We start from the raw sequence: 27,942 nt of genomic DNA, 5'->3' as shown, positions 1-27,942 counted from the left end.
AAATAGCCAATTAAATTACCTTCATTCAGCTTTTGATCAAAATACGCTTATTTATAAAATCTCAGCCATTAAAAATGTGAAGGAGAGGAACATCTGCTCAGTGTGAAAGTTTCTGGTAGAAGTCAAGACATCCATTGATTTCACTGGTAATTGAATCAGATCTGTAAAGTATAAATTGATCTAGATATTGGGATTTTACTGCATAAATGTCAAGATCCCTACAAACAATAACCAATGAAAGATAAGAGCAGCACTGGTGGTTATTGTAAAGGCATAAGGGGGGAATAAATGGAAATACTAGGCATTGCTTTCCCATAAAATATACTGATGGAAGCTGATGCAGTACTTGGCTCATATTGAGATGTGACAGCATTTCCCCTTAAAGTGAAGAGCTGCTGTTGAAGCATAAGGAGCTATAGGAGATAGGGGAAAAGAGGGGGAAATGAAAACAAAGGAAGAATAGGCCAAAAGAAAAAGCGCAATTGCTAGCAAGATTTTTACCATAGGGAATGGAACATGAAGAACTGCACAGGACAAGGTTTTTGTTCTGAATGTACTCAAATGAAACCTAAAATTACTCAAATATTTACATTTTTATCAATGGCTTTAATCCATTTTGCCATTTAATTGTACAAAGCCATCTTTCACCACAAGAGTATCTGTACTTTTTTAAATAAATTGTGGTTTTAATAAAAAAAAAAACCTCAACATCACATAAAAAGCTACAGATGGAGTTTTTATATACAGTTGTTTGAATCCTTCACCCATTAAACATATCCTCACCACAGATTTGCTGCACCTGCTATTTTACATCTCAGTGTATCCGGTACTGAATATTTATGGTCCATCCCCAAGAAAGTGCAGGGCTGGAGGGGCCATCACAGCACGGCAATGACATCTGCTGGAAGCGGTCACCAGCGCCTGGCCTCAAACGCATCCCCACCAGCAGCAACAACTGCATCCCACCTGCACATGCATAAGGGATAACAGACATAAGGAAAAGTTTTTTTATGCGGAGGGGGGTGAGGCAATGGCACAGGTTCTCAGAGAAGTGGTAGATGCCCCATCCCTGGAAACATTCAAGGCCAGGTTGGACGGGGTTCTGAGCAACCTGATCTAGTAGATGATGTCCCTGCTCATGGCAGGAGCTAGAACTAGATGAGCTTTAAAGGTCCCTTCCAACCTAAACCATTCTGTGATTCTATGCCATACAGAAAGACATGCTGCAGGTACTTATAACCATTTTAATAGGTCTTTCTTTATTTGCATCCCAAGTAATCAAAGACACTTGGACATTGTACCAAGGAGACAGCAGGTCCTCCCATGGAACCACTCAAGTGCTGGGGCTTTCACCTATCTTTCCAGGCTGGAAGCTGGGGACAGTAATGCAAACCTGTGGTGTCCATGAGCTTGAAGCCTCTTTTCTGCCATAGACAGGAATTTCTCATGCTGACATAGACATCACTTGGCACAGGTCTGTCTCTCTGGGAGGCTGCTGAAGTGACTGCCCTCAGCTAGCTGAGTCCATGGGGTGGCATCGCACAAACTGCATCCGTACGTTTACCCCTGTCTCTTGCTGTGGTGAGATCATGATCTGACCCCAGAACTAACACTTCCCCCTTGCTGTGAGCCAATGTGTGTCTTTGCTTGAGGAGCAAACTGCAAAAGGACAATACTGGCATTTTTATAGTTGTTTGCCTAAAGACAATCCCAAGTAGTAACCAAAGATGATTCATAGTTCTTACGCCTGGCAGTCTGCAGTGTCGCCGGCACTCGAGTCCTTTGTAGCAACAAAATCAGCTCACGTTTGTGTGAGGGGACATTTTTCACATTTCCCTTGTGCAGTGCAAGCTGCAGTAACAAACCTGGCTTTATTCGGAGAAGTGTGTTGGCATCAGCCGAGCCTGCAAGGCGAGACCAATGCCCAGAGACTTCCACTCCACAGGAATGATTTGAGGAATCTTCTTCATCAGTTAAAACAATTCAGAAAAAAAAGACCTTTAAATAAACCCAGGAGCTGGAAGAACAGCTTAAGAAAGGAAATTGCCCTGATCGGTCAAAGCTGAGAAGGAACGGGTCAAGTGCAGAGCACAGCAGCTGAAGAGGCCATGGGAATGGCAGTGCACATACCCACAGGAATCCTTGAAAAATTCAAAACTTGGGAAATTTTTCCAGTGTCAGTGGACTTACTCATTTTACTCAGGAGACTTTAACCTTAAAGTAAGAAAAAAGTCCTTATTTTACCTCAGAAATAAATCAGATTTTCAAAGCCATATGGGTGTTTTATTTTTGTCTTGAGCGTGTTGCCATGCAACTTGGAGAGGCATCAGCTCCCTCACAATGATTGCCACAAAGCTTCCATCCAATTCACTTCATTGTGTTACTTGATATGAGTTTTGAATGACCTCATATCCATCTGCCTATATTCTATTGAGTTCTCTACTTTTAAACAAGCAAACCACAACATCTTGACCTTTCTTTTATAGTCTCTTCTCCTCAGCCTTGCTATTGAAGACAGTAGAGTTAGACTAGTACTTATGGTGGCTATTAAATCTCAAGAGTACTCTTGATTCTTATTTTATTGACATTACAGCACCCTTCCACATAAACGAAAGAGACCCACAGGGTCTTTGGGTATAAAAATCAGTTTTCTGAGATACTTGGATCAAACAAATGAAGAATAAAGACCCAATAATCTAAAAATATATACAACAGCATGCATTTCTAAAAGAAAACCATTGAAACAGATTAGCAGATGTGTCATCCTCCACCCTCAGAGGCTTGTAAGTCAAAACTGGGTATCTTTTTACAAACAACTGCACCCCTAAAGAAAGTGTTTAGATCAGATGCAGAGAGCGTGGATGTCTGTTTGAACCCTCTGGGTCAGGAGTAAGGCTGGAGAACAGAGTGGTAGAGCAAGAGGGGTGAACAGTCATTAATAAATCATATGCACATCCAGGCAAAGACAGACTATTAAAGTTTACCTGAGAAAAATATTTGCAGGAGAAACATTCTTCAGAGTTAAAAACCATAAAAGAAAAGGAAAGCTAATTCTCTGGTAAACCTTTTTGTAATGATCTGGGATCAAAGGGCAAACTGCAGCGCATTAAGCCCTGCTGTTTGTTGCCATTTTGCTCCTGAATGGGATCTGTACCACATCAGTCAGCAGCTGCGAAGAGAAAGACATGAGCAGTTACCAATTTGTTAATTGGGGCTTTAAATGGACAGGTTCAAGCACAACATGTTTTGTTTCATAAAGGATTCATTGGTGACCTGCTATAACAATTTGTGTTTGTGGTCCCATGCAGAATACTGATTCTTCTGCATAAAGGCGATCAATGTAAGCAGGTTCCACCAACACTTCTCTCCCCCCACGGCATTTAAGGGGCAGAAGGGAAATCTGTAGTCCCACTGAAGGCACCAACAGCTGCACATATCCCAACCACCCCACCACACCTTCCTACCAATACCTGAGCAATTGCTGTAATCAAGCAGAACCTTTGAATTTGGGGGGGAAAGGGCTCGCAAAAGAAGGTGCATGAAGGAATAGGAACCTTGCCTTGCAGCAAAGAGATTTACCAAAATTAATAGCAGGTTTTTGCTCATGTATCCCTATCCGTATCCATACAGATACGGCATGAGACGCAGAACAGACTGTTCTACAGTGAAAGCCGATGGAGGTTCCAGACTTCACTGCTGAACTGCCCGTGGTAGGGCATGGCACGGGGGAGAGCCCTGCAGCTGAGGGAGCTCAGAGGAACTTCCTCCGCATCCCAGACTGAAATATAGTGACTGAGGTAGTTTGGGGAAACAGCGCTGCCAGGTGAGTGCAGACCAGCAGCCCCTTGCAAAGCAGACTGAAACTGGAAATCTTTAATGCTGCTGTTCACTGGTGCGGTCCAAGAGCAGCTCTTGGCACCACCACTGTTCACGCTCTGTTCCTTGGGCTTGTCTGAGCACCTTTCCCCAATAAATCTGGGACAGCACTGCCGCGTTTTCTGCTTCAGTTGCACCTTGGAAGAGCATGGTGTTATGCTTAATAATCAAACACTCCCCAGTTACTAAAAACATGTCATGAATATACAGAGTGTGTAGTTTATAACTACAATGACTCGGTGATGATGCACTGCTGGTTGCTCAGTGGAGAGAAGTCACAGGTCACACTGCTGATACTACTGCTTTTGTCTTTTTCTGGGGAAGAAGGCACATGAACAATGCCGCCTCCTGGAGCCTTCACTTTCTCTTCTTCTATTTCAGTACTTTTTTTAATATGAGATAAAAGTCACACTTAACAGTCTCTCTAAAATGTTTGTATGGGAGCAACATCACAGAGTGATTTTAGGGATGGTGGGCAGCCAAGTGAAGCCTGTATACAAGTACGGTGCACCTGCAGAAAGGACATGCAGACAAGAGAATAAATCCACGGGTTGTCATTCATTATAAATTCTAATGAAAATACAGAGAGGAATTTTTATTTCTTCCTTCTGAGCATATGTAGAATTTTAACATGAGCATTTTATTAAAAAGCAGCCTGAGTTATGAATCATTCATAGCAAACAACTGACTCCCACACGTTGGCAGAATGACCCATGCTTAGCTTATTCACTGGAAACAAATAAAGCGGTTCTTAATGAACCCAGACAGGTTGTTCTGAAGGCACCGAAGGAGCAAAATCGGGTGCATTTTTAGGATTCAAAAAAAGTTACATATTTTGTCAGGAACTCACTGGGTGATTTTTTCCTTTTTTGAATAATGAATGAAGTTGTTTTAACGTAGTGTTAATGCGGGGAGTGCTGGGTGGAGAAATTCAATTGAAAGCCTGTCACAGGACTCTCTTGTTTCACTGACAAGAGTTGTCATGTTCCTGTGACACCTGATGTGCAGAGCACCAACTGATAAATAGCTTAAAGATGAAATTGTCAGTCTCCATTACCTCACACCACCAATTACCCGGTGCAGTGGCCTGGGGTGCCGGGCTGGAGACCCACAGGTCCTCCAGATGGGGAGGGAGGGTGGGAGTGTGCATGGGTGCAGCATCTCCTCACCCGAGGGACCTGAGGAGCACCTTCACAGCCTGGTGCAGAGGGACTCTCCACAGGTTTGTTGGTAACGATGATTCCAGGGATCATTCTTTTTGCTGCGCTTACAGCTGAGAAAGAGCCAGAGAAGACTATGAGCATCCAAGGTAAAAGCAGTGAAGGAAAGAGGGGAGATAAGAGAATACATAGATAGCTTTAGCTTTGAGGGGCATGGAAACTGCACAAGTTTGTAGAAATTAGCCCCAAAGTTTTAAGCTGGATACCTCCTGGGAGGTAATTTAAATTGAAAAGTTTCCAACTGTAAACGAATTTTATATTACTTAGAACTAAGACGATGGCACTAACCTAGTTTGCCACCTTCATTCCCCACTGACAGCAGGAGAAACATCTGAAAACCCTGCACTACTGAGAATTACTTTCATAGTGTCCCTTGGATTTTTCTCATTTCTAGCTACTTTGGGGAGACACTGGGAATGGCTGTGCTATAACCATAGCAACATAGAGATTTTGCACAGCACTCAAAATTTCTGTCATTAACAGAAAAGCATAGTTGCTAACATGAGTACAAAATCCATTTCTGCTTGCATTAAATGGAGCCAGGTACGTGGTGCTTAGGGACATTGGTTAGCAGCGGACTTGGCAGTGCTAGGTTAACAGTTGGGTTCCATGATCTTTAAGGTTATTTCCAACCTAAACCATTCTATGATTTATGATTCTGTGTTGAACCAGCACCATTTTGCTTTTGGCTGAGGCAGGGTTTGGAGCTGCAGGAGCAAGGAAAGGAGGCAGGGTGGGATCGGTGCAAGCCTGGGAGCACGGTGCTCACACACGGCCAGAGCTCAGAGAAACACATTCAGGCTTTGGCAGCATCTGTAAGGCCAGTCTGGTGGTCTGTGGTGAGACTGCACCTTCCCTGAGATGCCCAGGAGGGACCAGTAGGGTTTTATGTCTTCTGGGGGGAAGGGAACATACTGGACTCTGCTGTAGGGTTTGGGAGGAAATGAGACAAAGCCATGGCTGGCCTGATCCCATACTGGTGATATATCTGCTTCAGGCAGAAGACCTCCACAAATCCCTTCTGCAAACATACACAAATATACACCTCTGTTTCACTCAGTATTTGTATTGTCCTCTTGCCAGTTTGCGCTGAATTCAGGATCTGATCCAGCCTCATGGAAAAGTGTGGCTAATACATCCCAGAAAGCTTCTGGGAAAAGAAAGTTCTGTCTTGTGGAGGTGCACAGCACTTATCTGTTGAGTTGTCAGCACACTAAAATCTCTCTGGCTTCTGACCAGGAGACCCAGCACCTCTCTGGCGTGGGCTCTGAGTCTGGATTCACTTGACTTCATTTCTTTAAGTGCAGCTTGCCAGTTTGAAGCATGATGTGAACCAAAACTGTACTTTGAACTCCTTATTCCATTTCTAACTGCAATTGAAGGAAAAACAAAGTTTACTCAGGAGTTTTCTTCCACAACAAAATAGAGGAAAAGATAATTCTTCTTCTTTGTGGCCATTCCTTTATCTGTAAATTGGACACTTGTCAAAATGATTTTGTGTGTATGATGTTACTGTAATTGAGTGTTCTGGAAAAAGAGAGACTGTCTTCATTGAAATGTGCAAATTTGTAGCAGAATTGGCTGTAAAAATGAGAACAGAAAATTGCTTTTGCATTCTGGCTGGTAAGCAGCGAAGTATGAGAATTCACAAATTCTCTGGCAATGAAGGAACTCTCATGGTTCTCCTTGGACTTCCTGAGGATCAGGTCACATAGATGCACCTCCAGGAAATGACACAGTAAACCACGGAGGACCCTCCTGACGGTTCACAATTTGGGTTTGTTCAGTTCCTTGCCTAAGCCAAATTGTTAATCTTTTGTTTGTTTTATTTTGCCAAAACAGAATCTGAAACGTAAGTATTTCATGTCAGTAAGATGCAAAAAGCAAAGCAACGGCAATGAACTACAGGTATAAGGACACCATTCAGACACTGGAGGAGGGCTCGGCAGCCTAATTCTGACTTCAGAGTCCTAAACAGGTACAATTCAATGTTCATTAACAAAAGTACAGCTCTAAATAGGTACAGTTTCTTTTGGAATTGTTCCTTACCCTTTAAATGTACTACTGGCACATATCCATCAACTGGTATATGTGTGAACGGACTGTATCACTTGTTTTTCAAGACAGATTGCCAAAGTAAGTGATACTTTGCCAAATACATTTTAATTCCATGTACACATTAGAAAATAATTATTAAAAATTATTGGTATGAAGGGGTTAATTAATTCTGTGACCAAGTTACACTTTTGTCTACTTAACACTAAATTTCTAGGAGTAAATGCTGATCTGCAAAATCCTCCATGCAGTGCTGGTGATTTCAACAAGGGCAGAAACTGTGAAAAGCCAAATGAAAGATTTTGATGAAGCAAAGAAACATCCTCACAAAGAGCTGGAAACTTCTGAAGCCCTCCAGGTACGTCTGAGTGAAATAACCCTGCTGTGCTGCTGCAGACAGGAGCTTTCACAGCAGCAAGGTGCTCAGATGCCATGGTGACGAATGTTCCTCGAGAGGGTGAGCAGAGGAAATCTAACAGATCCTCCCAGTCCCACTGATTCAAGCCGCACGCTAATTAGTGCTGATACCATGCAGTGTGAGGAAAGCAGGGGAGGACGAGCGTGTGAAAGGTTAATCACATCTTGTTTTGCTTGACAATGACTCCTTAAATGATGAACCCTTTCCAACCTGGCTTTTAAAAAATGTATATTAGATCTTTTTACACGTCTCACCTTTATTTCTACTGCACTTGCCCATTGAATGCTTTTACTCAAACAAATTCGTAATCAAAATAAGCTTTTTTGAACCACGGTAATTACAGCTGTCAGTTGGGGCATTATTTATTCTGCTTCTCACCTACATGATGTTCAAATACACCTTTTGAAAACTATAAATATTGGCTTATTTATGTATATTTTTCTTAAACACATCACCTTCCTTTAAGCAGTAGGTTTAGGGAGTTATGCCTTCTGCTTTTCCTGCTGGGAGTCTTATTCCTTCAGTGACACAGGAGCATAGAGCCGCTACCTGCACAGAGCCCTTCAGACATCACCCTTCTCAAACATCACACACGTGTCATCATTATAACCAGTTCCCTGTTCACACACACCGTCAGGTGTGAATACTGGAAATGCCTTTTGTATTTTCCAGAGAACACAGGGATACCAGCAAAAGGAGGCCACAGTATCCTCACATAATGACCTGCAGAGAGCCTGGTGCACCAGCAGCTTGCTGAAAAAGGGACAAATGACAAATCTTCAGGTTTTTGTCTTGTCTGACAGACTCCCCGATCCCAGACAGGAATCCTTCAGTCCCTTCCCAAAAGACGTTGAAGTGAGTCAGAAGAAAGAAGAGAGGAATAAAAGAGAAAGAGAGAGAAAACCAGCAACCAGCAACAGCAGAGCAGTTTCTTGAGTAACCATGGAGTAACCCACTCTTGTGAGAAGCTGTTGCTGTCACACAGCATGTGTCCTGCAGAAAACAGAGAGAGTCATGGCAGGACAAATTAGGTGGTGGATTTGGTGCATTAGGATTTCCTAATTATTCTAAACTTGCAAGCAAATATGCAAAATATGTGCTATGAAACACAAAGTCACTGAAGCTGTAAGAACTTCTGCAATTGATCCAAAACCAAAACACATAGGGTTTTATATGTTTGGGTTTGGGCGTTTTTTCGCATATAGATATGCTGGCCATCCAGCAATGTCAAATCCTGAAGGCTTTACTCTGTGAAAGCAACCAAAGCAACCCTCCAAACCCAAAGGCAAACTGGACAACTTTTTTCTTGAGATTCCAGATCTTATCACCATCAGTTGGCTCTTCAGAGAAAGCTGGGAGAAACAGCAGCCATGAAGCCTCTTGCCAAGGAGGAAAAAAATACTCTGGGACCTCCACAGGCGACTAAGGGAAACCCTGTGCATTGCACTGACACAGCCCAATGTAGTGAAAGCAATGATCCGGTCACCTCTCAAATTCCTGGGATAAGCCTGTGTATGTGATGCTCAAAAACTCTCATACTACAGACACAGCTTTCCCTCTCTGGTAAATCCTCTGTTAAATCAAATAAACCCCTCCATATGTTTACTAAGATCCATCTTAACTTACTTAGAATCCTTCTTTCCCTATTTTATTTGGAAAAACATTACAGATCTTCATTCTTGGATGGCTAGACTCTGTTTTCTAATTTCTATCTAAATATCTTCATGATCTGTTCATAACTATTTGATCCTGTCATTTATCCTCCAAGTCAGAGACTTTTTATCTTTGCTTGACATTTACCACCGCTGAACATATTAACAAGGAACCATTACCACCCCTCTCAACCTGTACTTGGCTAGGGCACAGCAACTGGTGTTCTTCCACACTGATTCATTTTGAAAAGAATATCTTGGGGAAAATATTTCAATTTTAAATTGAAAGAACATCTACATTAGTTGTTCTTAAAAAAAAAAACTCTGTGTCCCTGGATTACATCAGCTATGACATCTACTTGTCAAATCTAGCTAGCTGCAGAATATTTAGTTGCTGCTTTACAAAGCAATTCTTCCAATGGTTTGGAGATACAGCGTTAGCTCTTGGACAGTGCCCCTTTTAATTGCACCCTTCCGTGTGCCGAGAAATACAGCTTTACTGGATAGGTTATTTCTCCTAAACAATAGGAAAATGTTACTTTATTTTAGATCCACTTTTGAGATTGAGTTTAAAAATCTAAACCAGACTTCATGTGGCTCTAAAAGAAAATCCTAACCTGTACTGCAAATGTCAAATAAATTGTGGACAAATAGATGTTTGGATTTTCCTGTCAAAAGACTCAAGTGTATCATAAGTCCTTATTTATTTCTGAGAAGGAGCACTAGAACTAAAACAACTGTCTGACAGGTAAAATTTGCTGGAGAAAAGAATGCAGCTATATCAACATTCTGATTGCAGGAAAGGCTGTTGTCAACAACAGTGAGAGCTCCGTTAGAGGATATATTGTTACTGGGTTTGGAGTAAAGATTTGATGAAATATGATCAATTTTCATTGTTTCTGCACAATTCACTATTGAAATGCCATACTATTGCTATATTACATGTTGATGGTGGATGTGAAAGCTTATCTGCAAAGCCCATGGGTAAGGTGTCAAGGCAATGGACATGCACACCTTTCCTTTAAAAGCTGAGGTGGTTTCACATGCAGTTTAGGTAAACTATTTCCCATTACTGGGTTACCAATGACATGTAAAAATATTTAATATATGGCAGAACAGTAAATAACATACCTGGTACCAAAAAAGATACAAGGTTTATTTGAAAAAAAACCCAACTAAATAATGCTATGATCCTATGTTAAACCTCCTTTCACTCCATTCAACATCTCCACCAAGCAGGAGGGAAATATCGAGGTACAATCTACCCTCACCTGAGAAAAGCCTGTGACCCAGGCTGTGCGCCATGCATGTGTGCAGGTTAAGTAAATGCAATCCAGATTGAATCAAAATGAAAATCAAAAGACATTTGAAAGACCGGTTAAGTATTCAGAATTACCTTGGTATTTGGAATTGATCTGTAATTACTAAAAAAGAAATGCAACTCAGATCACATGCAAACTGTCAGACTTCAAAGGGAGAAATCAAATATACAAGTCTTAAATAGTGAAAAAGTGGAAGAGTAACAGTATTGCAAAAGGCATTGACCTACGGTGAATCATAAACAGTCTGTATTCATGATACGATGCTCTTAGGAAAAAAAAACCCATGATTTTAACGTGCACAAACAGTAGCACTGTATGACAGCAAAATGAAATAGTCCTTCTACTGCATTCAGTGCGGTCCTTGGCTACAGTACTGTATGCAACCCCAGCCCCACGCTCCACTGAGGAACTGGTTGGGGACAGCCATGAGCTGAGCAACAAAAATGACTGAAGATCCAGAAAATCAGGCCAAGGAGGAAAGTTTTAAGAATCCGTGTTTTAAGCATAGGGAAGAGGAACAGTCCCTTCACAAGTGTCATCAACAGGCTTGTTAATAAAAGAGAACAGTATCTGGCTTTTTTTATATCAGCCGATGGAAAGACAAAAAAGTAGTCCGTTTAATCCACAGAAAGGAAGATTTAGGCCAGAAGTATTTCTGATTGCTACTTGTTGCTTGGGTATAAATGACAGAGGCTGGATTACGTGACAGCTCACAGAGCGGACAGCCAGTACCTGGCTTGGGATTAAGCCAGCAGCTGCCTGCCGTGACTGGTCTCTTTAACTGACTGCGCCTCTGAACCAAGGCAGAGGACCAGCGACCTCTTCAAGGCCCTTTTAGCCCCGCATTTAAATGATTTAGTGAGTATTTGCCAACTCCAGTCTTACTAAACCAAACACATTTAATTTGTGTTTTTCTGTGCTCTCAGCAGGCTTGAATCATTCTTTAATTATTAAATTATTACATGACAAGCAATGTCTAACCTTCTGTAAAGGTCACTTGTTGAAGAAAATCTTTCCTCCAAAAGCATGTCAGTTTAAGCGTCAATTCAGTACCCATCACTTGCCTGAAAAACTCTATTACCAAACGTCTGTCACACTTGCAAAATTGAAACAAACTTTGGAAGACCAGCTCTCCAAATCTCATGGTACATTCTAAAAACTGCTTTACAGCACTTTTCAGCAGTCTTGTATTTCATAGTAAATCACAAACCATTGAGTGTCTTGAACAGTTTATAGCATTTTCACTTTCTAACATAGGTACTGCATTTCCACTATTTCTTGTTTAAACAAGTACCTGTCAAGTTGTGATGCGCTTTGAAAAATGAACAGTCAAACATTATTTCGCAGTATAACTTATTACATTAACAGAAATAGGTTTTCATAATAGTTAGATTTCACCTGATGGAAGCACACTGCACTCTTTTTAACTCATAGATCTAAAATTACAATTATTATTATGTCTTGGAAAGCATCAACAATGTATTAAGTGCTTGAAAGTGATGCTTAAAAGCCTACGCGCCCCAAGTTGCTACATAAAGAGCATGGCATGCAGACATTGTACCGGGAAGGGACATGAAAACCAGAATGAAAGAGCTATGAAGCACAGGCAACCTTCATTTAATTACCTGACTTTGATCTTGCTGGCCTTTGTACCGTTTAGTTTTTCTTCAGAAAAACTGATTTTCAGGGCTTGTTGGTAGGAATTGGCTGTCTAGAAGCAGGCCAATTAAACAGTTTTCTGCACATTTTTCCATTCTCAGCTGTTCGGTTTCATTATGTTAAAATGATGGGTGATGTATTTCTCATTTACTTGGTTATTATCAATTCCTTACTCGCATTTGAAGCCAAAATGTACTGCAATAGAAACAGGAATCCAATAAAATTGTTCACCAGCCATTGTGAAATGGGGAGTATTTAAATGAAACTTTGTGTAAGAAACAGAGGAAAAGAAGACTGGCGTATCAAAAATCTTTAAGTAAGCCTAACTGCTTATTTAACAAAGGAAATATCCTGTGTAGTCCCTGAGCTGAACACTAGACTGTGTCTAGTCACAGCATCCCTTCCAGACTGTAGAAGATCTTGTTCACTTAGGCCTTGCTTTTATTCATTAATTGAAAGATAGATGTTTTTTTTCCAGTTCCCAGCTGGCTTTTCAGCTTTTAATATATCCATCTTTTGAAGTAAATTGAACAAAGGAAAGTTACAGAAACACTCCCTCTGCACATACAGGCAAAGGTCCTGTTTTCAAAATGATGTTGATCACTTCAAAGTTCTGGCTGCAGATGCCAGGTCAAAAAATCCTCTGGGAAGCCTCTTTTAGCAGAAAACAAACATTTTTCTCATTATATTTTAGTAACTTTTAAAATATTTAAGTCTGAAATTATTATCAGGTGAATTGCAGTTTTGCCTGTGCTTATTTTTAAAACCATGCATATTCTGTTTCATTTCTCACTGTAAAAAGTAAGTTTAGCAGACCATGATTTCCCCAAAGGGAAATCCAGGGATTATGAACAAATTCCTGTCCTTGAAATCATTGACAAGGGTGGTTTTTCTCTGACCTGAACAGCATGAGGATTTTCTCATTCAAGATGAAGAGAGGTATCCTCCAAGCTCATTTGAAATTTCATTCTGTGGAAGTCGACCCTTGCATCTGCACAGAAGCCAAGCGAAGGCTGTGAAATCTTCTGCACAGGCTCTGCCCATTCTTTGGCGTTTCTGCAGACCCCAGCATGAGAGTATTGTAATGAATTCACAAACCGTGATTTCATGAGGAACCCAGGATTTCAGAACAATGCCTCTCCTAAGCATGCTGAAGTTCAATCCAGTTCCTGCTGAATTCAACAGATACCAATTTTCTTCTAACATACTAGCTTTGGACAGTAGTTTTTTAATAAGAAAAAGGACATGACAGATTAATTAAACCTTTCATCACACATTAATTTATTCTGTAAGTCCAGATTTCTTTTGTCTCCCTGATATTACACTTCACGATTTATATGCCTGTTACTTATGAAAGGGTCTTTTCCTGAAGGCATGCAGGAATGAACTATCTTCTAGGCACCAACTTTTGGTTTTGGTTACTCCCTATAACCCTACTGACATAAGCAGAGCATCCCCCAAGCAAAAACAGGGCAGCAGCTGGGTAGTGTGCCTATTCTTCAGGAAAAGGCAGGTGACAGTGGAAAACCTTGCTTGTAGGAGGTCTGAACAGAGACACATACTACATGATCTTGATGCACCTTGCTAACTTTATGTTCTGTACCATGTGTAACTCAAAGATAATCTTGCATTCAATTTCCAGTGCCAATCATACATGGTGACAGTGATGCTTTTTTATTTTTTTAAATAGAGTTATCAATATGTTGATATTTCAAATATCTCCCATAAATTCCATAAAAAGCAGGCTTTTAATCTGCAATAACAGTACCTGGATAAATGTATGTTACTCAAGTGCCACCTGCTGTACTGACTAAACGTCATACAAAGGCAGAAGTGAATCCTTCCAGGCACTCTGGGCTGCAACTGGATTCTCCAGCTTTTTTAAGCTCTTTTTTATTTACTTCATTTTAAAGATTGGTGCTGACAAAGGGACTAGAGACGATTCGTTGCCATCTACTACAGCGCTAAGATTCTGATACCTCACTTAAGCTTAGATTGGTTATTCAGTGGCATAAATGAATGTTCTTTGAAGAAAAAATTGCTAATCAAGGTTTTAAATTGTGCAGGCTGCACTGCCTGGGAAGCACCACTTCTTAAACAGGGTGTGCACACAAACACAAGCGCCGGCCCTGCCAGTGTTGTACGGGCAGGCCCAGTTGGTGAGCTCTGCAGCAGCTGCCCTGCCACCGTCTTTTTCATCTGGTACTTCTCATCCTGGGGGTAGAGAAAAGCAAGATTTTTCACAGCCCTTGTTCAAAATTTGAGCACAGCCCTTCACCTGGGACCTTCTCTTGCTGTAGGTTTAGTCCTTCCTGATTATTACGGACATTTTGTAAGCAGGAATTTGTATGCAGCCTTCTCCAGCAGACAAACCAGAGGCCCCAACACATTTTTCCAGTGTTCTTACGCTGTTTTATAGTTTTATAAATAAATAGCAGTAACATTGTCATCTTGCCTCATGACCTGGAGAGTAGATGTGATAAAAACCAGCCCCACAACCAGACTCCAGATGATTTTTCCACAGGATGTGGCTACAGCACGGGAAGGAAAGGGAATAAAAATTGCCAGGAAAGTAACATTTGCTATAAATAAGCACACCACATGTACTTAATTAGGTAAGGCTGGTCAACCCAAGAGCAGCAGATCTTGCCAAATTACTAGGCCAAAAAGAAAAGTGAAAGGGCGTGAGGCGGCTTGGAAGAGGAGCCAAGAGAGCCCAGTGCCAGCAAGCCACGGGGTGTTTCCTTATTCATCACTTTTAAAGTATTTTTTTAAAATAATGGATTTACTTGGAAGACTCTGACATGAATATTTATGCCAATGCTCTTATTCATACTTAAAACACTCTGTATGTTCTTAGATGACTTCATTAGGGCCGTCACCCTGAGAAACCTCGTGCACTCTCCCGTCTGTTGAAATGAGGCCTCATGCAACTTGTTTTTCACGGTCTATCAGCTACTGACGGTTTCTCCGTTATTTTACTGAAGCGAAGGTGCGCACAAGGGAATTCCCGCGCAGGCTTTCCTCCTGAGGAGCCCGGGCCTGCGCTGTCACCGAGCCACAGCGGCTGCTGTCGGAAAAGAAACTGCCGTAAGTAATAAAAGAGCCGATATACGAGCGGCCTGTACAGCTGCAGAGCTGGCGAGGCCCTCCTCGGCAGCCAAACGAGCCCCCTCTCCCCCGGCAACCAAACGAGCCCCCTCTCCCCCGGCAACCAAACGAGTCCCCTCCCGCCCACCGCCCGCCCGTGGCGGCCGCCGCCCTCGCCGGGGCGCACTGCGCATGCGCCGCCCGCCCGGGCCGCCCGCAGCCCTCCGGGCCGCCGGGGGGCGCACTTCCGGCGCGCTCCCTTCCCGCGACCGCGCTGAGGTGGCCGAAGCGCCGCCTGACGAAAACCCGCGGCCGGCGGCGGCCCCGCTCAGTGCGGCAGCGGGACGCAGGCGCGGCGGACAGCCCGCCCGCCGCAGGACCCCGGGCCTGTTCCGCGGCGGCGGCGCCTGGCGCTGCGCTCGGCTCGGCGGGGCCCAAGATGTCGACCAAGAATTTCCGCGTGAGCGACGGGGACTGGATCTGTCCCGACAAGAAGTGAGCGCGGGGGGGGCAGCCGCCTGTCCGCCGCGGGGTGCGGGCCGCGGCTCGGCTCGGCTCGGGACGGGACGGGACGGTCCCGGGCCGCGGGGCAGCACCGGGCCGGGGGGAGCCGCCGCCACCGGCTCTCGGGGGGTTCGCAGCTGCGGGCCCCCGGCCCAGCGCCGGGCCCGGCCTGGGCAGCCTCGTGGTTCAGCCGCAGCGCACTCCGCGGGGAATCGCAAGGCGTTTGCTCTGGGCGCGGGGTGTGTGCCTTGCCCAGCCTTGGGCTGACTGGCCTCTTCGGCCTCCTGGTTTGTTTCCAGGTGTGGGAACGTGAACTTTGCCAGGAGAACCAGCTGTAACAGATGTGGAAGGGGTGAGTGTCAGGGTTTTTTCCTCCTCGTCTATTTCTGCCTTTTTTAAATCAAAGAATATTACATCTTTTTAATTAATCATGAATCAAGATGTTTGAGGACTCTTTGCTTTTTTCTTTTCCAGAAAAAACGACAGAAGCCAAAATGATGAAAGCTGGAGGGACTGAAATAGGAAAGACACTTGCTGAAAAGAGTCGTGGCCTCTTCAGTGCTAACGACTGGCAGTGTAAAACGTATGCCCTTTTAAAAAAATGCAGAGCGTTCCCTTTAGAGCCGCACAGCACATCCACAGTATGATATTTAATTCTTGTCAGTATAAATGTGCTTGTACTGGCAAGAGAAAAGTGACCAAAACTTGCAGCTGCTCCACTAGTAGTGTTTTGCTGTGAGGATAGCATTCATGTTTGTTTGCTGGACAACAGTTGCGTAACTAACATGACTGGAAAAAGATATTAAAAAAATCAGGACTAGACAGGTAAAAGTTCATTTTTTTTCTTTGATAAGCCAAGACACAAGTTCAGAAGAAATGGGAGCGACAACTTTGTTGCAGTATGGTATTTTATTGTCAACATTCACTGAATTTTTAAGGCTTAGCACATAATTAAATTCTCAGGTGTTTCCCCAAACCAGCAATTGAGAATATTAAGATCTAAATCGGAAAAGGACTACTTTAATAAAATGCTTTGATTTTTTGAAAGGTGCTTTCACATTTTCTGGAGCAGTTTTAAGGATTTCAGTTTCTGCTGGTTGAGTAAGCTGCCTGACCAGTGAAACCTGGATTGTTTTTGAAATTTTTTTTCTGTCAGAACTTAGCTATGTTCAGCCCAATACAGCACGAGATGGGCAGGTTTCCCAGGCAGCACCATGGGTCCGGTGCCTGAGGGAGTTCACTTGATGGCACGCTCCAGGATTGTCATGTCTTTCCAAGTTCAGGGCTAGGCTCTGTTTTGTGGACCTCCCCCTCTCCTCTTTGGAACTGAGCTGCATCCCGATGATAGTGTTACGGATGGCTGCAGCGTGAGTGGCCTTTTAGGACACTAAGATAGAAACGCAGTAACAGAAGCACATAACTGTAGCTACACATCGCTGTAGGACAATGACTGCTCAAAAGCATTATTCCCATGGTAACTCCTTTGTTAACTCCTCAGAGCTGTGAGTGCCAATAGTGGAGGATAAGGAATTTTAACACTTTTGTGTAGCCTTCTGTTAAATTATCTGCCTACCTGCTTGTTAATTTTAATTCTTTCTCCTTGATTTGTCCAGTATGGTCATCATCCTCATGCTGATTCTTGCAGTTCTTTGTGTCTTGGTAACTGTTGGCCATGGGGTTAATTGTACTAGTGACAGCTGATCACTGCTAAAACTTGGCAAATACATTTCTATGATTTCTTTTTTTGGTTTTGTAAGTATTGCCTCAACAGTTAAGCTTTTTGATTTTAAATTAAATACTTCTTATTTCTGTTTTGTTCTTTTTGCCTCTGAAGATGTGGTAACGTGAACTGGGCCAGAAGATCGGAATGTAATATGTGTAATACTCCAAAGTATGCTAAACTGGAAGAAAGGACAGGTAAGATGTATATGGTTTTAAAATACTCAAATTACTGTAATAAAAACTTTTTTTTAATAACTGACAGCGTAATTTAATCAAAGGGATTGTTTTCACAGAACTAGCAAAGTGGAGATATGTAAATAAATCTGTAGGTTCTTAGACCTGATTACTTTTAGTAGTGTGTAAGGTATGTGACAGTTTCATTTGGAAAGTCAATGAGTATTCAGCTTAAACTGCCTCTGTATTTAACTTTGATACTAAGCTGTTTGGAAGGAGTAATGCAATATCTTATTAAACTTCAAAAGGTCTAGTGTATGTACAGCGTCCATCTACAGAGACCTCAGCAGTCACAAGAGTGGTGTTTGAAGGCTGTGTAGTTTAGACTGCTATTTCTTAATGAGGTTTGAGGTTTGGTCACACTGAGATGCATTTTAAGTTCCTCCTGCATTAACAATGAGCCCGGTGGTAACTAGAACAGAGGATATCCTTACAGTGCGGTTGGAGCTATTTATACTGTTACCACTGCAAATGGGATCAGGCAGAGAATTTAATACATAGAGTATAACTAATGCATATAAAAAAAGAAGCAGGGAGAGGAGCACAGAGCTTATTATTCAGAAGGAAAAAGAGTATTTTTTTAATATTCTTATGTGATATTGTAAGCGTATTAAGGAATATTAAAGCATAATATTTAATTTTATTTCATATAATATTATATTAAATATTTAAAATGTATAATTTCTTTTCAAGTTCTGGTGTCCTTCAGAGTAAAAGTGCAGTCATGCAGGACACCTAGAATGTTGCACATGCTTGCAGTAAATTACAGAGTCAGCGGAAATTAAAATGAGCCATTGAAGTTTTCCACTCACATTATAAAAAGGAATAGAAAGATTCTTAAGGTAAATCTTGGAAGTTGTACAATTCAGTACAACAAGAGGATGCTTTTATTCCTGTTGCACCTTGAGGGGAGAGAGAGACAGACACACACATACATATAGAGATACAGATGTATATGTCACGGCGTAATTGTGATAGGGGACCAGGCTGGCACACCCAGAAGCCACCAGGGAGGCTGTGTGCACGTAGAACCTGGCTGTGGCAGAGGCTGCAGCAGCGCCAGCAGCCAGGGAAGCAGTTAGCAGGTGTTGCCCTCACCTCGTGTTTCAGTGTCTGCTTTCCCAATCTGGCTGCCCTCAGAGGTGGAGGTTTGGTCTTCAAGGACAGTAGCTTTTATTCCAGCCCCTCGCAGACATTCGTGTGTTTATCCACACCAGTCAGGCACTGCAGCTCTGCCAGAGCTCTTCTGGGAAGTTCAGCATGGCTATAACCCTGAATTTTATTTTTTTTTCTGTTCTTTTAAATGCTCTTGCTTCTGTGTTGTTCATGCATCAATCCATTTTCTCTGTTAGGTTTCTGAGGAACTATATTTAATAAACGTGTGTGGGAACAATTCATGTTCCTCTTGAGATCATATTACATTCTTACAGTACATATATATATAAATCCACTGAAAGCTTCCAGAACCTCTGTGAAAGTTTAGAATAAACTTTGTGCTTCATGTAGCTGAACTTGGCTTAAGCTTAAGAGCTTGTCTTGTTTTACCCCTTTTAAAGGATATGGAGGAGGATTTAACGAGCGAGAGAATGTTGAATATATAGAACGTGAAGAATCAGACGGGGAGTACGATGAGGTAAGATGAGGTACATGTATTACTCCGGAGCGACACGTGTTGTGTGATGTATGTTTAGGATGTACATTTTACTTGGTTTCCTTGTGGGGAAAAGCACTAGTCAGAAATACATTGTGGTCCATCTGATTGTCAAATGCTTGTGTCAAAGTTTTAAACTGAAAGTAAATGTGTCCGTTTTGTCTTTTGGGGGGTAAAAACTAAGAATGAGTTCAAATTAAACTGGTAGAAGCTGAGTGTGTTAAATTTCTTAAGGAGGTGGCTTCAGGGTCATGAATATGGTTTTCAGCCAGATGTTCAACATTTGTTTTATAAAGATATCCCATAGACACAAATATAAAATACTGTTGTTAAATTCAGATTTCTACTAATCTTGTCTGTGGATCCCAACGGTATCTAAGACAAGCATCTCTTTAGAAAGTTTCTTGCTGCTAATTGGTGTTTTATGATACTTCCTTTCCCTTTGAGGAATATCTTGTTTGAAATTGATGTGTACTTATTTTTTCATAGAAGTCTTATCAGAAAGTACAGTTGGAATTTACTTTTGATTAAAACGTGTTCTAATGGAATAAAATTTCCTAGTTTGGACGCAAAAAGAAAAAGTATAGAGGGAAACCAGTTGGTCCTGCATCTATCCTGAAGGAAGTAGAAGATAAAGAATCTGAAGGGGAAGATGAGGAGGATGAGGATGAAGATCTCTCCAAGTATAAATTGGATGAGGTAGCATGGTTTTGATTATTTTTCGAGCCATTATTTTTTATTCGTTACTACAGTGCTGTTTAGTAGTAGCAGGGTATATTGGTCTGTATTTTCAGCTGCCTTTAGACCAGTGTGGAGGAGTAGCTATCAGTATAATGGTGCCCGCTGCTTCTTGTAAAATATGTGTGCAAGCTCTGTTCTGTTCTAAATATTCTAAATCCAAAGTCGTATAATTTCTTTAAACCATAAAATATTATAAGCTTATCTGAAATCAGAAAAATTGTGAGATCTTTGTTTAGAACCTTTATGTATGGCTACCATATAAAGGGAATGTTCTTGAGTTTTATCCTTAGCTTTTTAGAAGCAGGTCAGATTTATGTTTTTATAAAATGGAATAAAATATTCAGAGAAAAATTTTTTATCTTTCCTGAAATACATGATTGTCACACATTGGCTTGTCAATATCTTTGGACAGCAGTCCTGCAGAGACAAGCATATATGCCTATTTTTTACACAGAAGTGACCAAATCCTGCATATGAAACATGTCTCTGCAGAATTATGCTACAGTTACAGATTTTTGAGTCTGAAAATTGTTCCAGGCACTCACTTAAACTAACCAGTGAAAATGAATGTTTTTTCATTAACTTCATTAAATAACAGAAAATGGGACTTTAGATGAGTGTTTTGCAGGCTTTTTGTTAGTCTGCTTTGAAATACAAATTTTCAGTCACTCTTTACTTATAGAATTTTTGGATTTCATTCATTGCACTGACAACAGTATTTTCAAAGGTTGGGAAAAAGCACAAAACAGACCATAGAATAAATAAAAAAACACTACCTGAAGAAAACAGTCAAAATATTTTTAAGTATTTATTGTATATCTGCATTTTTTCCAGGATGAGGATGAAGATGATGCTGACCTTTCAAAATATAATCTTGATGCCAGTGAAGAAGAGGACACTAATAAGAAAAAGAAATCCAATAGGCGCAGTCGTTCTAAGTCTCGATCTTCCCACTCACGATCTTCATCGCGCTCATCCTCTCATTCAAGCTCAAGGTCTAGGTCCAGGTAAACGGGTACAGGTCAAGGGTAACGACAGGCAAAATGTCAGTATCTAACTTCTTTATTTACTTTTTTTCCTTGATTACCTTACAGTTTTAGTTTGATAATGTTAAGAATTATATGTACAGAGTTTACATGGGTAGATAATGTTCTGTTCTTACCTTCTGTGGCCCCTCAGTAGGGAGGCTTCATATGTCCTGTTGCTTGTTTTAGTCAAGTTGATATTTCAATTGAATCCTTTAAAAAAATTGTAAAATATAACTTACTTTCAATTTTATTTTTAGGCTTGTTGGCCATACGTGATTCAATGGGTGAATTTCTTTAGCAAGTTTGAGTAGAGTTGTTGAAGAGAGAAGCAGAAGGGATGGTATTGTTAAAGTGGGAGGAAGTGGCAGAAGAGGGCAGTGATGATGCAGTCCAGACAGATTCAGTGAGAGGACAAAATGGAAAATATGTAAATAAACACAAGAAACTTGAACTTAGCTTGATGACAAGCTACAAAGCTTTAAGTACAGTGGACGTGTTGCCAGAATAACACTAAAGGTTTATATTGATCATGGGGCCACAACAAATGTCTGCTGGGTAGCTGAAAGATCTTGCAGTATTACTTAAATTCAGTAATACATGAACAATTCAGTAAATGTTTTGTGATCGTGTGATGTAAGTAATGTTCTAGCTTTTTAGCTGCCTTACAGTTGATACAGGGATGATACTGACAGGTTTAAGACCTCAAATTGGTACTGGATCACAGGGTTATACATAAAGTTCAAGTTTCTTCTAATCTTCCTAACTTTGTAACTGCACCTCTCTGCTCTCACTGCTGTAATCACAGCCCATGTTCTTCAGACCCTCATACTAACCAGATGTCAGCCACGGTCTCCGTTCTGTCTTTCTCCCCATTGCTGTCACACTTTTTTTCATGCTGCCTCTTCTTTTGACAAATTACATTCTTGGCAATACGTATTGTCAGCCTCCCCACTCCTTCACATGCCGTCTTGAGACAGGTGTTTGCTGCCTGGTTCCAAGGAGGAGCACTAAGTGAATAATAGCGACTGGGCTGGCCGGCTGTCAGCAAGTTTTGTAAATGAAGTGAGGTGTGGAACAAGATCTTTGAGGAAGTGGCTGTATTGTCCTGTGTGCAGATAGTACACAACCAGGGTGGGCTGCATTCCAGTGCAATTCTTAGGTTTAGGGGGGGGAAGGTCATAGAAGTCAGAAGAACTTCATCTGGCCATAATTTTGTTCGCTAATTCACAAATGTTAACAGTGAAGTGAAAAGTAGCATGTCAAAATTGAAATTTGCTAGGGATCTTTCAATCTTCTGTGGGACTTTCTGCTTCTAGCTACAGATAAATAATTGGAAATATCAGTTGCCATTTGTGGGTACTCCTTTGTGGCTTTTTAAAAAGGCTTAAATACATTTTCTAGTTGGCATGTGTTCATGCTGCTTTTGTTTGGCACAGTAAAATGAAAAAGACATGGTAACGATATAAACTGGGAGATTGACAGCATATGTAATACATTTTTCACGAAAAGATTATTGGAATTTGATAGCAATACCTCCTTTATACAATGGTTACTGCAAGTCTGCTACCGTTTTTACATATCTTTTGTCGTTTGTGCTTTAAAGGAAATCCATCAACATGAAAAATTTGAAAATTATTTTGACCAGTTGAAAGTAGTGTTAGATCTGTCCATATTTTAGCCAAGAATTAACTACTGATTAATTTTTAATGCAGGGGAAAATCTTTACAAAAACTTGAAACTGCTTACAAAATGCTTGTGAAAACTTCTTGGGGAAAATTTGCGCTAGCTAATCATACTATTTCCTACTCTGCTTTTCAAAGAAACTAACTGATGGTTTTCAAGTTAAAGCACAAATTAAACGTTAAGACATTGATTTCATGAAATAGTTAATGGGTACGCAGTTGTCCATTTTGCCAAATAACTGCAATCCTGTTTAATTTTTGTGCTTTGTTTTAGGAAACATGGTAAAAAGCTGACTTTACAATTTTTTTAATGGACCATCTTGCGATGTTAAAGTTTCTGTTTTAAAATGTACTGTGCTGATACTGGGGGAGTAGAGGAAATTGTCACTTCTTTAGTGACTCTAGTCCGAATTGTATTGATGCATCATTGCCTCTGCTGCTAACAGTAGCAGTTAGTCAGTTAAATACAAGTCCGACAGTGGAAAAAAAAATCTTCCGTGTTGTTTCAGGTCCCATTCAAGAAGTTCTTCCAGTTCCAGATCAAGATCTCGTTCCAGTTCCAGAGAACACTCTAGATCTCGTGGGTCGAAATCAAGGTGAATGAGGTAGCACTCTCTCCTTGCAGAGAGAAAAAAGGGCAGAAGAACCAACTGCTTGTTGATTTCATCGTAAAATTATGCCGGTCAAAAAACATTAACTCATTTTGATCTTGGAAGTCAGAATTCCTGGGGTCTCTGCACGAGGTTGTTGCCACTACAGATGTATTTCTTGAGAATGCGAGGTTTTGTTTGAAGAGTTTTAAGTCTGATCTAAGCTAGAGGAGTGGACGCCACAGATCTTCACTTTGGAGGAAGAAGAATTTGAATGCATGTTTACTTGCTTCAGTAATTTTTGCTGGTTTTACTGGTTTCCACTTTGGCTACTTGATGTGGAAGAACATTAGAAAATACGCTATACTTCTGGTTTTGTGTTTAGTCATAACTTAATGTATCTAACTTCCACTAGGTAGTGCTGCCATTATCTTTATAAATGCGGGGGGAATGCGTAAAAATGTTGATAGTAAATCATGCGAGAAGCTGACAGGAGCTTGAGCTCGCTGACGTTTTCTGTATAGCGGTTACTGACCTGTGCGGGGAAGAGTAACAAAAGCACATAAGTTCCTTAAGGTGTCCTTGCACAGGCATCCTGTTGGCAGGGCTTCCCTTTTGCGATGGAATGAAGAACTGTCCCATCTCCATGCATGCAGAGAATCTAAAAACTGTAAATCAGGAAGTTTCAGTTGGGAAGACCAATCACAAATGGTGCCGCCATCCTTTGGTGGCAGAAACGTGCTATGGATTGTCACATGAGGGTCAGCGCAAGATGGAGTCCATGCTTTTAGGAAGAGAAAAAGGGTGCCTGTGCCCCCCACTAGACTCTGAAGTGACTCATTAGCTGAGCTGGGTTATTTGCTTGTGCCACACAGCATCAACAGAGCGTCCTGGTTTAGCTTGTGTGGAATAGGACTCTTTTACTATTCACAATGAGAACCCTGAAAATATTTTACCAACAGCATACACTGTGTTGTTGGGGTTTTTCTCCTAAATATTTTATCCAGCTTACTGAAAAAAAAAAAAAACTACCAATAATCCTGTTAGGTGTGTTTATTAATTTTGGAATTACAGTTTAGGACTTTATAGTTCTTTTTCCGCAAGTGGTTTTTTTTCCCTTGTGTTTTTTTTAGATAATCAAAGTGAGTTTTGAGTGCTTGTAAATGAAGCTGGTTCATTTTATGATTTTTTTTTTAAATGCCCAAATGACTGTATTCTAAGAGGTTTTTTTTAATTATTTTAGTTGTGGAAGGTCTTACACTCTACCCAAATTTATTTTAAGATTTGTAAATACACCTTCTGAGCATTTTTACTGTTCCAGTAAGATGAACATTACAAATCTCCAGTGTGAAATAACAATATTTCACTTCATGTTAATGGGTAAATCATCATTACATCTGTGGTTTTCAAGCCATTTTGCTTTGTGAATTTACTGTGGAAGGGCCTTATATCAGCTACTTCCTGTCCCAGTCCCCATCTCTTTGTCAAAATGCGTCATTCTGGTGAATGCTGGAAAGAGGTTTCCAAACCATTGGTGGTCTGTATCTCAAGTAATGCTTTTTAGCAAAATTTATTAAGTACCACGGCAGTAGAAGTCTTTATTGGCAGATAACGAAGGAGTAAGTATTAAAGTATCCACGCATTCATTTGACGAAACACTGATGTAACTAGAGTAGTGAATGTTCATGAAAACTGTCTCTTTTTGTTCTTTCTTTGTTCTTTCTATGTTATACCAGAATTAAATCTGATTTATTTCTTAATCAATAAAGATCCAGCTCCAGGTCCTACAGGGGGTCTTCCACCCCAAGAAAAAGATCTTACTCAAGCTCTCGTTCATCATCTTCCCCCGAGAGAAGCAAGAAGCGAAGTCGTTCTAGATCTTCTTCATCTGGTGATCGCAAAAAAAGACGATCGAGATCACGGTCACCCGAAAGGTTTGGGTTTATGTAGAATAAGAATGGGTGTATTTAAATGTGTGATTTTAAAAGTATTTTTTTTTTCTGAAGGACTGAGATTCACTTGGGAAAGAACTGAATCTGATCAGTTATTCTGATTTTAAAAGTAGTTTTCTCACTTCCCCTACTCTTACTTCCTATTAAAACCTCTGTAATTGCCTTCCCTGCCCTCTTCCAATGAAAATTCCTCCTGCTAGGAGTATGTTACATAGAAAGACCTGAGTCACCATTCTTTCAGTGTGTGAAAGTGTTAATGTGTATGTTATTGATTTATTTTCATAAGTAAATATTGCATTTAGAAATTGTATTCTACTTTCAGTATTAAGTTTACATTTTTAGTATTAAATTCATACTCATTACCCTAAAGTGGTTTAAAGTTATTTCTATATTCTTATAAGGCCCTTATCAGATATACTTGGCTTCCAGCCATTATAGGATACAGACTACTCAAAGTGGATACTAAAATTAATTTCAACTTATTTCTTTGCATGCTTTCTCCATTTATATCTTACAGACGCCGCAGATCATCATCTGGATCTTCCCATTCTGGTTCCCGTACAAGTTCAAAAAAGAAATAATGTATTAAAGCTCACATTTCAAAAAAAATAATAATAATTCCCAGTCAGTGCATGAGACATTTTTAAGAAGTTGGTGTCTTGGTCAGAAGTGCTAAATCTGCTAGTAGAGGTGCATGTCTGTCCTTGCTTTCTGGAAAACTGCAGCTTTGTTCATTCATCAAACAAAAAGTGAGGTAGCATTTTAAGCCATAAACTCCCTAGAGGAAGTGTGAAGTTTTATTATTTGAGTAAGGGGAGGTTTATTATTTTTAAAGACTCAGTTACTCAATTCCTGGCTCTCTGATATGTATGAACAGGCACAGGTTGGATACGGTCTAATACAACTTTGCTCTTCTTGTGACAATTACAAAGAAGTATCTGAGGAATACAGGAAGAACCCATGAGCCTTCCGCATCCAACTCTGAGCTTGTTTGATGTAGCTCGTATGGGACCACGAAAGATTAGCATAGCTGTAGGGCTGGTGTTACCCATAGGATGAAAGTAGTGAGTACTTATGTCTAATTATTTTTTATTTTTCTGTGTTGAAGTGAAAGTATAGATGGATGCCCCTTTCTTTAGCTGTGCTCAGTGCGAAATAGCTATTAAATACCCAGTCCATCATATGATTCTTTAGAGACTGAATTAGACATCATTCCTTTGAAGCTAGGATGTTGGAGACGTTGGGCACATTGCTCAAGTGTCATAGCTGCCGGTGCCTGTCACTAGAAATTATTTGCTGCAGTCAGCCAAGTGCCCTTTCTGCAGCAGGTACTGGCTATAGTATTTTCACATGCATGGACCCTGGACTCTGCGATCCTTTCTTATAGAAGGATCATTTAAGAACTACCCTTGAGATGGAGGAATGTGGAACTAGCTTCCTGGAATCGAGTGAAGCTTCTGCAGGCCATCCGTAAAATTCATTTGGGGCTGACTAAAATTTTCAAGGTATCTGAATTTTATTTATATTTTTAAAAAAGGATTAATAAAGTGTGTAGAAAGTTCTGACATCTTATATGTGTTCTTCATCAATCATTCTTTTTCCCTTTAAACATAATTTATGGCTTAAAATGCTTTATTGAATCTGTTTTACTAGCAATATGACATTAAAATTTGGTCTCTCTTGAGCTCCGTTTGGTTAAAAAAGGGTTAAGTATCTTCACTGCCATCACAAGGTAAGTATGTTAAGGAAAATCTTCTCTTTAAGCAAGCAAACAGCAATATGCCTGCATTTATTTCAGCAGTAAAACTTCCAAACCCATATTTGACCACTGCTTTTTTTAAAAGAACTGCACAAAAACAAACGGAGCAAAATTTAAATACTACATTCTGCGCTTTTTTTTTTTATTAAGACATTTATTTTGGACTGGTACATAAGAAAAATGTTTTGGTGTAGAAATATTTTGATAATCTTTTTGCAGAAAAAAATGCAGTTTCTTCTTTAATGCTTTCTTTTATATCTAATTTCAATGCTATATGTGTGTAGATTGCACAAGAGCAGGTTAGTCTTGTAGCTGTGCCTCTGACAACTTCGAAGTCCAACTACTAAATTGTAAAAATCAGATAAATAGATGCTATGTTGTTAGCCTTTGGTTTTTTTTCTTGTGCTTTGTATTAAAATTGTTGCTGTACTTAACAGATGAAAGTTTTTAAATTTAGCAAATGATAGGCCTACAGACAGAAGGAAAATTATGGTTTCATTTGGCTTAGATAAAATGTAAGGCAAAATGATTCTGTAGACAAGTGTAAATAAAACCTGTGAGTCAACTGTGCAGTGAGTGCTTTCTCTTGGCAACAGAAGCAAATCTTTCTTCATAACCTATAGTAACAGATTATTTTGTTGTTCTCTGTTACTGCAGTGCACGAAAGGCAGTATGTGCACTTACATGGCCACACATATCCTAAATTTTCATACTGTTCTCAATACACAAGTACTCAATATTTTTTTATTTATGCGGCAGCACGTTTAAAATAAGCTTTTACAAAATT

At 40.5% G+C, this 27,942-nt stretch overlaps 1 protein-coding gene across 2 annotated transcripts; it reads left to right on the top strand.

Annotated features, from left to right (window-relative positions):
* Positions 1-15,652: 15,652 nt before the first annotated feature.
* Positions 15,653-27,720, top strand: ZRANB2 (zinc finger RANBP2-type containing 2). 2 transcript variants are annotated; one of them, XM_040610548.1, is made up of 10 exons: positions 15,653-15,787; positions 16,096-16,148; positions 16,271-16,379; positions 17,631-17,713; positions 19,309-19,385; positions 19,965-20,102; positions 20,979-21,151; positions 23,364-23,450; positions 25,214-25,378; positions 25,914-27,720. In XM_040610548.1, exons 1-10 carry the CDS (start codon positions 15,732-15,734, stop codon positions 25,975-25,977), a joined length of 1,005 nt encoding a protein of 334 aa, XP_040466482.1. In that variant the 5' UTR covers positions 15,653-15,731; the 3' UTR covers positions 25,978-27,720. The 2 variants fall into 2 exon arrangements, with proteins under 2 accessions (XP_040466482.1, XP_040466480.1); XM_040610546.1 differs by having other exon boundaries at positions 15,660-15,787; positions 16,084-16,148.
* The last annotated feature ends 222 nt before the right edge of the window (positions 27,721-27,942 follow it).

The sequence above is a fragment of the Falco naumanni genome, chromosome 11 (assembly GCF_017639655.2).
Source record: "Falco naumanni isolate bFalNau1 chromosome 11, bFalNau1.pat, whole genome shotgun sequence".
Taxonomy (NCBI): domain Eukaryota; kingdom Metazoa; phylum Chordata; class Aves; order Falconiformes; family Falconidae; genus Falco; species Falco naumanni.
The sequence above is the reverse complement of the archived record's forward strand: the minus strand, read 5'-3'. Positions and strand labels throughout refer to the sequence as shown.